Genomic DNA, 15,190 nt, shown 5'->3' on the forward strand with positions numbered 1-15,190 from the left:
CTAATGGTATAAACAGCACAGTACTTGAGCTCATACAGGGTCCATGGTGATCAATAGAAGTGAAGTAATTGGACTGTCCGGTGTTCCTTCCACTGAGCATAGGCTGATTCGACTATAGCAATGGACACAGGATGCCGTTATGTGATAAATGTGTTCATTTTCTTACATTAACCTCTCCTGTCTAGCTGATGAAGTAGGTGTGTACAAACGCTTCCAAACGCACCTTACAGTTCAGGCCCCATTGTCTCTATCTGGTGGCTTCATCAAGTATTGCAAGCGCCCTCTCCTCTCTCTTCCACCTCAGTGCAGCTGCAGCATCTGTCATATCCTTCTTAACCCAATATGGGGTATGGTTAGTACATATAACACAAACTTTGTCTGGTTTCATCAACAAGTAGTACCTGTCACTAAGCCAATGCTTGTCTGCAGGCAGGTGGCAATCCAGCATGTCACTAGGCTGGGCATGCAATTCATGCAATAGGACATATTCATTCCAAATATTGCTTACACTACGTGATCTCTTATCCTCTGTAGTTATTCTATTAACTCCAATAACAACATTCTTAAGATACATACTCCATTTATAATTATGTTTCTTTCAACAATGTGCTATATCCAACATTGAAAACGTGTCATTTACAAGTTATTGTTATCAGACGTGAAATCATTCACAAGTGTATACAGATTACAACCCCATTATAACATCCCATTGGCTAGAGCTGATGAACAAATTCGATTCGCCTTCTGTGGGTCTGTGAAACTGGTGCTGGTTTTGCAATGGAGCGAAACAGGGAGCGTTCGGCGCTGAGATATGCACCTTTACTTTTCAACGAATGAGATATTTTCCTTTTGTGAAACCAACCCACCTATTTGGAATAAAGGCGGAGGCGTTGGTAGACCGCGTTATAGCAGCACATAATTTCTATGTGTAGAGTTGCAGGAATTTAACCAGGTTGCTCACAAGTACAAGTGACGCGCCGCGCCGCGCGCATAGTAGGATTTTGGTTGGCGACTGTCTGTCGCACTTGTTCTCTGGAGTGCGGGACACCGTGGGCTGCTTGGAGGGATGTCGCCATGGCTTGCACTAGGAGAACCAAAACTATGGTGTCAACATGCGTGATCTTGAGTGGCATGACCAACATCGTGTGCCTGCTGTACGTCGGATGGGTCACTAATTATATCGCGAATGTATATATCAAAGTCCCTATGCCTGTCCCAGAGAAAAAGTTAGAAGGCGACAAAAAGGGAGACACTCTACGGATCATAGAGAGACTTGATCGACTCGAGAATGTTGTCAACCAGCACATACAAGGTAAAGTATGCTGCTTTCATGGTTTTTATGATAACTGAGCATGACGACTGCGGGAAATTCTAAGACTAAGTGCCCTCATCCAGGAAATTAATTATGTCCTGTGTCTGTATATTATATTAATACAAAACTCTATATGAATTGTGAAGCAAAAACAAATTAATATCCATAAATTAAGCAAACAATTGCATACAATTATTAATGTCTAAATAATTAATGTGTCTCTTATCTGTATAGTTGTCAGTATGATCCTATGTTTAGTTTTTAATTCAGTTCAAGCCTGTGACCATTTCAGGGTTACTTTTTAATTGGCTGCTTGTCTGGACTATGTGTGTTAGATAAGGCTACAGGACAACGAGAATATTGCAAAGGGCACTCATTGTCTCTGGGGGCATAAGGTTGGTCCAGGCTACATTGTAATTGGAACAGTGCCTTATAATGTGCCTTAGATTCGACATTGACTTTCACCTTTTCCTCCTGGATGCTTCAGCCTGCAATATCAAAATACTCTAGTTACATTGTAGAGGTTGTTAACAATAGAAGCCAGTATGAACATGTACTGAATTGAAACGGAGAACTTGCAGAGACATTCCACTGTCCGAATTTACTATTTACTTCATGGTAATATTTCACAAGCTAAATTGACGCACAGTGAGTGGAATAGGGTCATTGATTAAATGATTACAGTAAGAATCTGACAAAAAGAGCCCTTTTGTTGAAGATATATTGAATATCCTCGACATAGGACTGTTCTGTGTATAGTACTTGAAAATGTCTGGAATTCCCTCCTCAAATTCCCTCAGGCTTTTTCCATCGCTGTAGCATACCCAGTTCCTCGAAGTGCATTTACTCTCCCTCTTTGTGTCATCATTCAAGCTTTAGTCTTGTCATCACCGGGACTCTTATTTTTTAGTCCGGTTCCAATTCAGAAATGGTGCAGGCAGGTAGACGATCAATTACATGCAGACAGAGTCACTCACTCCTCCCTAGATCAGGGGCAGGGGTGGACTTCGCAGTAGCCAAGCTTGGCTGGCTGGTCACTCAAGTAAACATTCCTTCTGGAGCCAGCTCTACATTTCACTGATTTGGCTCCAACAGCAGTCTGCTAAATGAAGCTGCGTGAGTTTACCCTGTATCTGTGCCATTACCTTATCTGCAAAGGAAACATTTGGACTATTTGTATTGCTCAAAGAAGGAAATGTGGCATAAGGGTCAACATGAAAAGATTAATCCACTGTGGCCCAGACCCAGGCAGCAAGGTAGGACAGACTGCCCTCCACACCATCCTTACAGGGTTGACTGATAAAACATTTAGCTCATTTAACACTCTTGTCAAGGTGATAAGATTTAAGACACACAGTTCAGCATCTACCGTACTGTATAGAACAGGGAGGTAAGACTGCTGCTGACAGAGGTTCCTGAATAGGAACTGGTCCTCGGGAAAACATGAAAAGCCCACGAGAATGAAAAGCCCTTTGTTTGCACTCTGCCTCTGTCTCACACCACCCAGAGATGCTACTCTCCTTCTACACTGTCACACCACCCAGAGATGCTACTCTCCTTCTACACTGCCACACCACCCAGAGATGCTACTCTCCTTCTACACTGTCATACCACCCAGAGATGCTACTCTCCTTCTACACTGTCATACCACCCAGAGCATGCTACTCCCCTTCTACACACGACACACCGTGCAGGGTCACACCGCAGGTTTCAAGAGTTTAAAACTCAAGAACAGTTTTAGTTCTGCTAGAAAGCTCACATAAAGCCCCTGTGTGCCTCAGTCTATCGCTGTACATTAGAATTAAACTTCTCCACCCCTGCACAGACAGCAGACATGGCATCGCTGCAGCAAACAGGCATGAACAGCCCTTTGAGATGTGAGCCTAGTAGCAGACTAGTTCAAACACGCCCATCATCAGTGTAAGTGGCTTGCCTCATGCTCCTGAAAGATTTAAAAAATGAATGTATGAGAGTGCTGCTTGGGCAACACGGACAACGAGCTACTAGTCCTCTTTCAAACGCAATGCCATAATGCAAAATGACAGCCATTTAAACTTCTAAGCCACATTGTATATGTGGTAACTGATAACCAAAAATGAACTGTGTATACGTGTACACACGTCAGCTTTACTGTCACACAGAGAGCCATTAAGAGAGAGAGAGTATGTTAGGAGGTGTTGATTTATTACACTTTGTGTACAAATGTAATATTCTGTCTTTTCTCCTGCATTATATTATAAGCTACCTTAACTGTACATAGCTCATAACCCTATATACATACCTATCACTATCACTGCCATGTTTTAGATCTCTATTTGCATTTCTGGTTAGATGCTAAACTGCATTTCGCTGTCTGGTACTTGTACTCTGCAATGACAATAAAGTTGAATCTAATCTAATCTAATCTAATCTAATCTAATTATGAACAATTCCACAATAACAGAATGACCCTGGAACTCGATTTTTCACTTTCAAGGGTATGCCAAACAAAAATCCTTGATAGAAAGGTTTAACAAACCATCCAACCACTGTATATGCACAATGACTTCTAACAATTCCAACAGAAAAAAAACGGGCAAAAACACATTCACTTTAAGAACTGTGCAGCTTCAAAGTATAATAACGGAATGACCCTAAAATCTCCCTGTTTTTTTTCTTCATGTAACCACGTTTCTCCAAAGGTCTGTTAAATATCTGCTTCAAATTGAGATGCAAATGTCTGCAGAAAGAGCGGAGCATTAGCTATAATGATACCTTGAGTTTAAATACATCTCTTTTGGTCTTTGAGCGACAGTAAGTGAAGTGGATTTACATCCAGTAACAATGACTAAATGTGTCCCCCACAGAAAGAAACATAAATCCTATCAAACTCGTAATTTAATGTGACATTAATGTTGTGGGTTTTAGTGTCTTTTTCTTCATTATATGAAAAAGAAAATAGCCTACACATTTGGCAGACATAGAGGCACCCAATATGCTCCTAGTTTCAACTCCCAGTGTGGGAAGGATCCTAAGAAGTCTTCGGGCCACCACGCCCTGTGTGTGCACTCTTTAATGATGAAGATAAACTATTTGGTGTCCTTTTTATAGAAGTGTGCAAAACAATGACATATTTATTGGAGCATGAGATGAGGATTTTGATGAGGTGCTTTGTGTGGATGTTGATGCGGTGGATTGGAACGGTTACTGTTTGATTTCCCACTGTTGTCCCCATCTGTCCTTTTGGATGAACCCTTTTGAAAGCCTTTTAAGTTGAGTAGTAAATTGTTGTTTGTTATATCGAATGGGCTCTTCAACACTTCAACTTTCGTAATATGCCAAAAAACTGAAAATACATTTTCTTTTTAAAAATAACTTGAGAATTGCCGACATGCGGCCCTTTTTACCAGATCGTGTCACAAATATCTTACACTTATGTGGGGTTTTGGTAACAGAATGATCCGGAGACTGGGAAATGATTCTTAAACTTACAGAAGCCAAACCAATTCCTCAAATGTAAGTGCTGATATTAGTTGATTGGGGTCTATACGGTCTATACGGTCTATACGGGGTCTATATGGACATACTTTTTATGGGTTTCTTAGATGCTTTTCCATATGTTTGACCGGAGGTCAAGGCCTTTGCTTATCACTGTTCTTAATGATGGAAGATGGTTGAGAAATGTATTTCTCACTTCATTTCCCCAACATATAGACTTTTAGCTTTCCACACCCAATTTGATTATGCTCTGATGAATTTAACAAATTGGTCCTCATGGCTCCCTTGTGTTTCCCACATCCTCACATTAAAAGTCAGCACAGAGTGTTCTCTTACATCTTACATCATGTCCGCTGCATTGGTACAGTAGCTACACACTCACTGAGACATCCCTCGAATATTGATTTGAGCTTAAGCGAGTTGTGTCCCATTAAACACACAGCACAGCACAGCACTGTCCTTCAAAGACTACTATAGATTTCCCCTCTGATCCTAAAGAAGTCACAATTTAAGCATGGGTCAATTATTACTGAGATTGTTTTTGTGAAACGGTAAGGTAGTGCTCCTTTGGTTTATTTGACCTCTCGGTCTGTGAGTTACTCATCTATGTTCTTATTGGATGGCAAGTAGGTTCCCAAGGAGTACTAGCCAATAATGGTGCTGATTCAGTAGGAGATGATTGTGCATGTTCATTGAATGGCCTCAAACCAATCAACCCGTCAAATCAATTGAAAAGTCCCCTAAATTACGCTGAGTGTTTGCTCGTGATCAGTAGGGGAGTGACGGTGGGGGGAGGTGTGTGTATGTGTGTGTGTGTGTGTGTGTGTGTGTGTGTGTGTGTGTGTGTGTGTGTGTGTGTGTGTTGGGGGGGCTGGGATACAAACTGTGATGCATTTTCAATTGAAGCTCTTGTGAAGTGCTCACGGAACTAGAAAAATGCAGCCGATGGGCTCGCTTTTTCTGTGTGATTTTTAGGTAAAGTAAGGTGCATGTATCTGCCTTGTTGCTTCCAATAAGAATCTCACTCCCTTTACTTTGCAATGTATTGAATGGGACAATGGTTCCAAGACACTGCAGGCTGAGACTAGTAAATCAATGTCATAAACCTTGATGCGTTATGTGTTGCAAAGTGTTTAAATATGAATTCCAAGCAAGTGGTTCATTTGATCTGCTCTAACATCAGGGCACCACACGCCTTGTTCTGCTGTTTGGTCTGCTGTTTGTGGAGCTATTACCCAAAATATTCCTGAAATCATTTGTGATTCATGTCACAGTTGGTCTCATTAGGCGATACATCAAAGTCGTAAGTGTACATATTTGATTGACAGGCAGGCAGGATTGTCCGAAAATATGTTCATTTGACATTTAGTTTATTATTTTGCTTTAGCCTGAAAAATGTCATGATGTCTCTACAGAGGAGACAGAGACCAACCTGTCATGATGTACTCTCTACAGAGGAGACAGAGACCAACATTTTCATTGCTAGTATGCTGAGACGTCTTTTCCTCAAAGGGAGGCTGATATCACCATTACTGCATCTTTTTCATCCTCACCTTTCCTCCTGGCAACTCCCTGAGTTAATTACTTTAACAGGTTGGGGATTGGTGGATGGTGCCACGGCAACATTGCTGCCTTGGTAACAGGGTAGAAGTCTTGTTATTGCTCTGTCGGGTGGACATGTATGTATAATAGTAACAATAATAACAATACTACTACTACTACTACTACTACTACTACTACTACTACTACTACTACTACTACTACTACTCAGGGTAAGTATTAAAAGTTGATAAATCAATTTTGGGAAAAGCAAGACCCTTAATAAGTATTAAAAAGTCTTATCACGATTTTATGAGGTCTTGAATCTTGTAGGTATTTTTCTAAATTAGACTCTGTCCAAAGAGTTTGAGTCCTAAAAACTTTTGTCGTGAATTTATTAGTTTAATTAAAAAACAAAGATGAACTGGAAATTCTGTTGTATGATAGTGGTCTAGTCTATTGCAAACTAAAACTGTTAAGTTAAAGGTGTCACTGATGTAAACGGTTACAGCTCGAAGTGGCGGTGAGGTCTGGAAAAATATTGACAAGGTCTTTAAAAAGTCTTAGAAAGGTATTGAAATTAACCTCAAGATTCCTGTATATACCCTGACTACTACTACTACTACTACTACTACTACTACTACTACTACTACTACTACTACTACTACTACTACTACTACTACTACTACTACTACTACTACTACTACTACTACTACTACTACTACTACTACTACTACTACTACTACTACTACTACTACTACTACTACTACTACTACTACTACTACTACTACTACTACTACTACTACTACTACTACTACTACTACTACTACTACTACTACTACTACTACTACTACTACTACTACTACTACTACTACTACTACTACTACTACTACTACTACTACTACTACTACTACTACTACTACTACTACTACTACTACTACTACTACTACTACTACTACTACTACTACTACTACTACTACTACTACTACTACTACTACTACTACTACTACTACTACTACTACTACTACTACTACTACTACTACTACTACTACTACTACTACTACTACTACTACTACTACTACTACTACTACTACTACTACTGTTAGATAGATAGATAGATAGACTTTATTTGTCATTGCTACAGTACAGGTACCAAACAACGAAATTTAGGAGGGGAGGCTCCCCTGGTGTTTAGGAAAGGAAAAAGAAACACATTTTAGAAAAAGCATAGATGCATAAAATCACAAGAAGGTAAGGAGCTGGTTTACATCAATAGAGGCTATGTACACAATCCACTGTACTATACTGCACAGATAGTCAACTAGGGTTGTCATATTTCACAAGAAAGTATTGTAAGTGTCACAGTTTGCAGGCTTGAAAATGTACATGTTTGTGCCTCAGCACTAGCTGCCATACAATCCGTCCGGACTGTCCTGGGCCCAGAACTTAGGCCTTTTCTGTGTTCAGGGCCTTGACGGCCCTGTGGTAGAAGCTGTCCTTCAGTCTGTTTGTCTTAGCGGCCGGGGTCCTGTACCTCCTGTTCGAGGGCAGCTTGACAAAGTGTTCGTGCCCAGGGTGGGTCGGGTCCTTGGAGATCTTGGAGGCCCTCCTGAGACAGCGTGTTTTGTACAGCTCCTCCAGAGAGGGGAGGGGGGCGCCGGTGATCTTCTGTGCTGTTCTCACGACTCTCTGTAGCTCGCTTCTCTCCGCTGCCGTGCAGCTGTGGAACCAGTTGGAGATGCCGAAGGTGAGGATGCTCTCCACTGCGCCGTGGTAGAAGGCCACCAGCATCTCCTTCTTGCTGTGTTGTTTCTTGAGGCATCTCAGGGTGTATAGCCGCTGTTGTGCCCTCTTGATGGTGCCTTTAGTGTTGTCCTTCCAGGCCAGGTCATCCCGCATGTTGTGTCCCAGGAATCGGAGGTTTGAGACTATCTCCACGCTCTCTCCGTCGATGAGCAGGGGCAGGATCTCTGACTTTTTCCTCCTGAAGTCTACGATGAATTCCTGGGTCTTTGACTTGTTTAGCAGCAGGTTGTTAACCTTGCACAGCTTGCTCAATTGCTCTACCTCATCCCTGTACGCCGCCTCGTCCCCCCCCGAGATACATCCCACCACGGTGGTGTCGTCTGCAAACTTTACGATGTAGTTGCTGGGGTGGATGGGGGTGAAGTCGTGGGTGTAGAGGTTGTAGAGGATGGGGCTTAGCACGCAGCCCTGGGGTGACCCAGTGCTGAGGCTGAGGGCTGTGGAGGTGTGGGGGCCCACCCGCACCCTCTGGGGGCGGTCGGTCAGGAAGTCCTTGATCCACGCACATATATACTGTTACTACTACTACTACAACTACTACTACTAATAATAATAATAATAATAATAATAATAATAATAATAATAATAATAATGATAATAATAATGATAATAATACATGTATTTGTATACCCCCTTTCATACTGATTAATCATACTGATTATCAGCCTAAAGTGCTTTAAAAGTGCTTTAACAGCACAATTATATCACTATAATAAATAGATCAACTTTAATAAAGAGAGAAAACAATGAAATAATCAAAAACAGTAAACAGATTAGAAAGAAAAGAAAAGAAAAGTATTCATAATTGTATGCCAGGTTAAAAAGATATGTTTTATTTTGTTCTCTAGTTGTTTTCATTAAGAGTCTAGCTGCAGAGTTCTGAACCAGCTGTAGCTTCTCAATTGTCCTTTTAGGAAGGCCAGTAAAAAGAGCATTACAATAATCAAGGCTGCTTGATATAAAAGCATGAATTAGCCTCTCAGCATCCTGTTGGGTTAAAAACGAATGGACCTGGGCTATATTTCTCAGGTGAAAGGACGCTGTCTTGGTCATCCTATTTATATGGGATTCAAAATTCAGGTCAGAGAGTCCAAAATTACACAGAGAATTGTTAGAATCAGAATCAGAATCGGTTCTTTTGATTGACTGCTCCAAGGAAAAGGAGAGATGTTTTCTATTGCACAAGTGGAAGTTTATTGAAGATCACACGTGTAGTACAGAGTTGCACCTTAACCTGAGGCGGTCTCATAGGAAGGGTCCCTTCTTCTTCAGTTTACAATACATTATATACTTTCACAAAACAGAGTCCTTCCCCTTTTGGCCACTATGATGTAAGAGCTGAATGGCCTATTAGAATGTTCTAAAACTATGAATGGAGTGTTGTCTTGTGGTAGACGTGAGAGTTTTTTATCGTTCTTACAACACCTGGATTCATGGTCATCAGACAGTTCCCAGACAGTAGCTTACAATGGGGTCGTATGTGTTCTTAGGATACAATACTGATAATGTGCATATTAAAACAGGAAAACTGATAAGATATGTAACATCATGACTTAAGCAGCTGGTGCTAGAGAATGAACAATAGGACCTTTGAAAAATATATATCCCAACAGGCTTGTTACCACCGATTTAATCTGATGGGCCAGATTTTCTAGCCTTTTTGAGAGTATAGCTATCTCTTTTGTAGAATCTGTTTTATCCTCATTTAGTTTGAGAAAGTTATTATCCATCCAGTGATTGATTGCAGACAAAGAGGCAATCAGGGAACATAAGGCACTCAGATCGTTGGGCTCCACGGAACTGTACAGTTGTGTATCGTCAGCATAACTATGAAAGCTGACACTGTATTATAAACTGGTCCTCCTTACCTTTTTAGAAATGTGAGGTAATTTCTCATTCATGGCATATTTACTGAGAACAAAACACACCTGTCTAGTGCTATATCAACAAATGAAGTGAGAGCATCATTGGTGTATTCTAAGTATGATAAACCGATCCTCTCAGACTGTACTTTGGGACAGTAAGTAACATGCTCTTCAGAAAACAAACCTCCATCACTGAAAGCATGTCTGAGTCTGTGTGATGATCAGGCCACCGGTGAAAGTGTTAAAAAAAGCGGGAAGGGAGACTCCCAAATGTTGATTTGCTCTTCCAATAAATATAACCATGATTGAATGACAGGGAGATGAATACACCGGAGAACACTTGCTAATGAAAACAATTCATTACTGTGACTCCAGAGGGCAAACCCATCATGAGGGGAAATCTGAATACATTAGTCGTTTAAAACCCCCTTTGTAGAATTTTTTTTTCAATTAAAAGACTGCCCCCTGACCTATTACACTATACAGGAAATGACTATGGTACTGTATTTCTTCAAGACTACTGGGTTCACACTATTTCTAAGGAACAGTTTTTCATGTCATTGTGGCGAAGGTAGGTTCAAGGCTGGTTCTTGGAATACTTTATCCAGGAACATTGCCGCTGTAGCCTTCCTTGCGCTAACACTATGGTTCACTGAATCTGTGCTAACATTCTAGAAAGTCATGATCTAGTTTATCCGCAACAAATGTATAAATCATTCAGGACAGCCGCACTGTTGGAACAGAAGTGACGGCCCTCTCTGTTCTACAGTGATAAGCATGGCCCCACATCGGCCCTTTCTCTCTGGTTTTACCCCAACATCATCTCCAGCAATTTGTATCCGTCACTCCTATAATATCTGCCTGGGCTATTTGCTAAGTGCACACATGGACACAGAGGGAGGTTATGTTCAACCACCAGACAGGCTTTATGTAATGTATAATTCATGCCTCTCTGAGTGAGGAGATTTTGCTTGGAGCAGCAAAGCCCTTTCTAGGGCTGCTATATATTATATGTATATAGCCTTATGATATATTGATCTATGAAGAAGTGACAGTATTCACATAGAGCAGGACGTACAGCAGGAAGCATACAGGTTCTTTGGTGGTGTTCCTTGCTTCTAGGAGCTGTGATGTATCACAGGGAAGCGCACAGGCACGCACGCACGCACACACACACACACGCACGCACATACATACCCGCACACACATTATCTTATTCAGGAATTCTTATAGAAAGTCACAAAGGAATAGTTATCACAGCGGTGCATATCGGGGTCATACTACTGCAGCAGAGATATTGAATGAAGACGTGTTATTCTAAAGGTAACATCGGTCCGGTCAATCAGAGGCACAAGGCATTTAAGGGAGGGTTTAACTTTATCAACCCTTTTTATTACTCTATCTCCAAAGGAGAGTCGAAATCATTGTGTTCCTAATGTCTCCTCTCCTGGTAGGCGTTCTCCAGTAGCCGTCATAATGTGCAGTATGAGACACAGAGAGACTGATTGGAGAGAATGAGGGAAGATGGAGAGAGAGAGAGAGACCCACAGTGATAGAACAGACCTCTCTAAGGAGAGGGACCCCTGTGGGGAAGACTGCATCATTACTGGCCTAGGGATCCATCACAGTTAACCTTCACTGAGATGTGAATCAAACCTCACGTGTCTCCTCCTACCTCCTCCTCCACACTCGCTCCCGGCGCTGCTCAGACATGACTTATCCGTCACTGATCTAGAAGTGGACGGTTTAATGGAACCATGTGACCAGAGGTCATCCTGTGTTATTATTCGGAGGTAATTTTCTTGTAGGAACATGAGAAATGTCAAGGCTCTCGCCATTTCAGTCTTTCTGAACTGTCATTAACTCCCTCCTGCATTGGTGGATGCTTATTATTATTCTTGTGCAGAGACTTCCTAACTTCTATAAACTAGGGGTGTATGAACCAGCTAATTACAGGCAAGCCACTCTTCAGTTTTTCGCCCATATCTTTAAGCGGGGGGGATTCTAACGAGAGGCAATGGGACATAATTGCTTATTAATTAGAGGGAATGGAGTGAACCTGCGAGAACGTATGAATAAGGCCAGTCAGGCAGAGTTGTGCATTTCCCTGAACTTGACAGGAGTTAGTGTTCCATTGCAGACCTGCGGCATGTGCTACCGCGTGGCGTCTGGGAGGCATCTCACACCCACAGGATCATGAAACTCAAAGGCTCAATTATCACCTTGTCTCATGCGATTATCTTTCACCCTGAAACATAATTGCTTGTTGCACATTGTCTCTCCCGTTATCCAATTGTTTGGGGTTGCAAAACACCTCAAGGCAGGAAGGATTTTTTTTTTCTTTTTTTTTTTATCATTATCACATTTCTCTTCTCTTCTTCTTCTTCCTTTTTTTTTCTTTTCTTTTTTTTTCTTCTTTTTTTTTTTACAAATCACTGTCACAATCTATGGTCGCCTCGCTCTCGTCGACTGTGCGGAGACAGACCCTGTCATTCACGATTCCAAAATGTCAAAGTTCTCCAATCACATGTCCATGTATGACGAGGATCTGTTTGCCTGTGCGTGTCAAAGAACTGCCCTGAATAATTTCCTCATATGGCATAATTAGCACATTATTGTACTGTAATTTCCTATCCTGTGTAATGTCATCATTATGTTTGATCATCTATCATTATCTTAATGCGTCCCAAGTGCCCCCCTTCTGTCACTAGGCAGAAGCAGCATCCATCCATCCTCTACAATCGACGATCCAATGATCTACTATAGAGCAAATGACAGTGCCAGCTTGAAATAACCCACTAAACTGCCCTGGATGTGTTTAACAACACAATGTATCGAAACTTGTCAGCTTCTTCTTCTTGCGTGTGGGTAGTTGTTTTCCTCTCCACTCCACCAGGCTCGGGGCCGAGGGGCTACCCTTTTACCACCCCGAGACCTGGTTGAGGGGCTATATTTCTGGACACCCCTCCAGAAGCCACGTCATCGTCTCGTCATCTAATACCGACAGACCATGTATCCCGTTGGGTGGGTGGTACACCGGGCAATCCAGGATAACATGGTCTGCGGTTTGGCCAACCAGTCGCCTCATCAACGCCACACGAACTGTTAACTTCTTGCGCAGTGACTCGAGGTGTCGGCGAAACGTGAGCGTCCTGTCCAATGTCACGCCGAGATAGATTGGCTCAGCGGAACATGGCAGGGGAGTTCCATCTAGGTGTACTCTAAGCTCACGTTTAGCCTCCCTGTTGTTAAGGTGGAAGGCAGCCGACACCGTCTTTGCCTCGCTAAGCTTCAATCTCCATTTCCGGAAGTATGCCACTAGTGTCTGCATGTCCTGGCTCAGAATCCCCTCCACAGACTGCCAATTTCCAGCAGAGTACACCACTGCGAGGTCGTCTGCGTAGGCGTACTTCCGCGAGAGTGTGTTGGGCAGGTCATAGATGTAGATATTATAGAGGAGGGGGGCCAGGACCGATCCCTGAGGGACACCGTTCTTAAGGCGTCTAAGCCTGCTTAGCTGTCCGCAACCGGTGGTGAGGGTAAAGCTGCGGTTACGGATGAGCTCCATGATCATTCTGACCATGTGCCTGTCCGGCAGCAGGCGGAGCAGCTTGCAGGAGAGGCCGCGATGCCATACGGTATCGTAGGCAGCCGTCAGGTCTATAAAGACGGCCCCGGCCTTCTTTTTTGCCAAAAAGCAATCCTCGATGTCTTGAGTCATAAGGGTGACTTGATCTACGGTCGACCTCCCGCGTCGGAACCCGGCCTGCTCACGTGGGAGCAGCGGGTCGACAATTGGTTAGATGCGGGCGTAGATGAGACGCTCGAGGATCTTGAAGGGGATGCATAACAGAGAGATGGGACGGTAACTCTTAGGGTCCTCTTCAGGCTTATTCGGTTTAGGGATCGCAACAACTAGGGCTCTTCGCCAGATTTTGGGGATCTTGAGTTGGCGCAAACAAGAAGTGAGGAACGCTCTCAGCCAGGACTTCAAGGCGGGTGCGGCATGGAGAATAAGCTCCGGGCAGATGGAATCAGGCCCCAGAGCTTTCCCTGGCTTTAGATGCTGGAGGGCAGCAGCGAACTCCTCCGGGGTGAATTCACCGGAGATGTAGTCACTGCTAGGTGTTGTGACTACATCTCCGGTGAATTCACCCCGGAGGAGTTCGCTGCTGCCCTCCAGCTGCCCTTGTCAGCTAAGGGTTTGTGTATAGAAGTTTCATTTCAACCATACAGTTGAGCGATGATTCTTGTTAAGGATGTCGAGAAATGTATCTGCAACTCAGTGTGTTTAATGGCAGAGAGGAAAAGCAGACAGCTCTGAGTTTGGTCTGAACAGGTCACTCTCACAAGACTGACAACCAAAGGTGGAAAACCCCCCATGCTTTTGAACCGTTTTAGCCCTGAGAAAAAAGCTTGTGCTGCTCATAAAGTATGGTGTTACATGTCAGCTGTTTACCAAATACCACTACATGTGTACCCTTTCCCAGAATAGACTCTACTGACCACCCAAGCCTTCGACTGCCTCTGCTAAACCCGTTGGCCTGGTGTCAATAACTCAATAGTCACAAACAATAAATCTCACAAGATAAACATCATGTCACGCCATCAGCGATTGTTCTATTGACTTGTGTCAGCATAAACATGCCAGCGTACTCATTAGTAATGACGAATGGATACATTGATCTATTGATTGCTGCGTAGAGACCATTAGTTATTTTAAACTGAAAGGTCTAAACCTAAGACAGCATACTTATCTGAATCCTTGGCCAGAGGGGTGTTGCAGCTGCAGATCGTGACGTTTGAATGATACGGTTCTATCTCCATTTTTGTCAAAATTGAGTTTTTTTACATAATCTGATCCATTAGGTGTTTATTAATGCCTGTGTGGTGTTATTTTTAAAATGTTGAAATGTTGTAGTTAGTCATTAATAAAATACAAAGGTTCCATCTCACAAAACATAATGGAATGTAAAAACTTTGACGCTCAATATCTCTGAACTCCCTAAATGGAGATAGATAATTCTAAAGATCTAAAGAATAATAAAGATCATGAGATATCCTCTGCCCTTATTGTGTCAGACGGAAGTTCTTGGCTCAAGTCAGAAACGGTTGATAAGCAACGATGCCCGTCTAAAGGTGATTGCTCTGGTGAAAACATGCATGTGGTAAAAACACCTTGAGGACATTT

At 42.5% G+C, this 15,190-nt stretch overlaps 1 protein-coding gene across 1 annotated transcript in view; it reads left to right on the forward strand.

Annotated features, from left to right (window-relative positions):
- Positions 1-1,071: 1,071 nt before the first annotated feature.
- The window catches only part of galnt18b (UDP-N-acetyl-alpha-D-galactosamine:polypeptide N-acetylgalactosaminyltransferase 18b), a gene marked incomplete at its 3' end in the record, with an annotated part of 72,415 nt that continues 58,296 nt past the window's right edge, over positions 1,072-15,190 (forward strand). Inside the window, exon 1 of the mRNA XM_080538024.1 lies at positions 1,072-1,312. Coding sequence (XP_080394150.1) covers positions 1,075-1,312 — 238 coding nt within the window. The 5' untranslated portion in view covers positions 1,072-1,074. The remainder of the gene's footprint in view (positions 1,313-15,190) is intronic.

Source organism: Nansenia antarctica, assembly GCF_963989245.1.
Source record: "Nansenia antarctica genome assembly, chromosome: 1".
NCBI classification, from domain to species: domain Eukaryota; kingdom Metazoa; phylum Chordata; class Actinopteri; order Argentiniformes; family Microstomatidae; genus Nansenia; species Nansenia antarctica.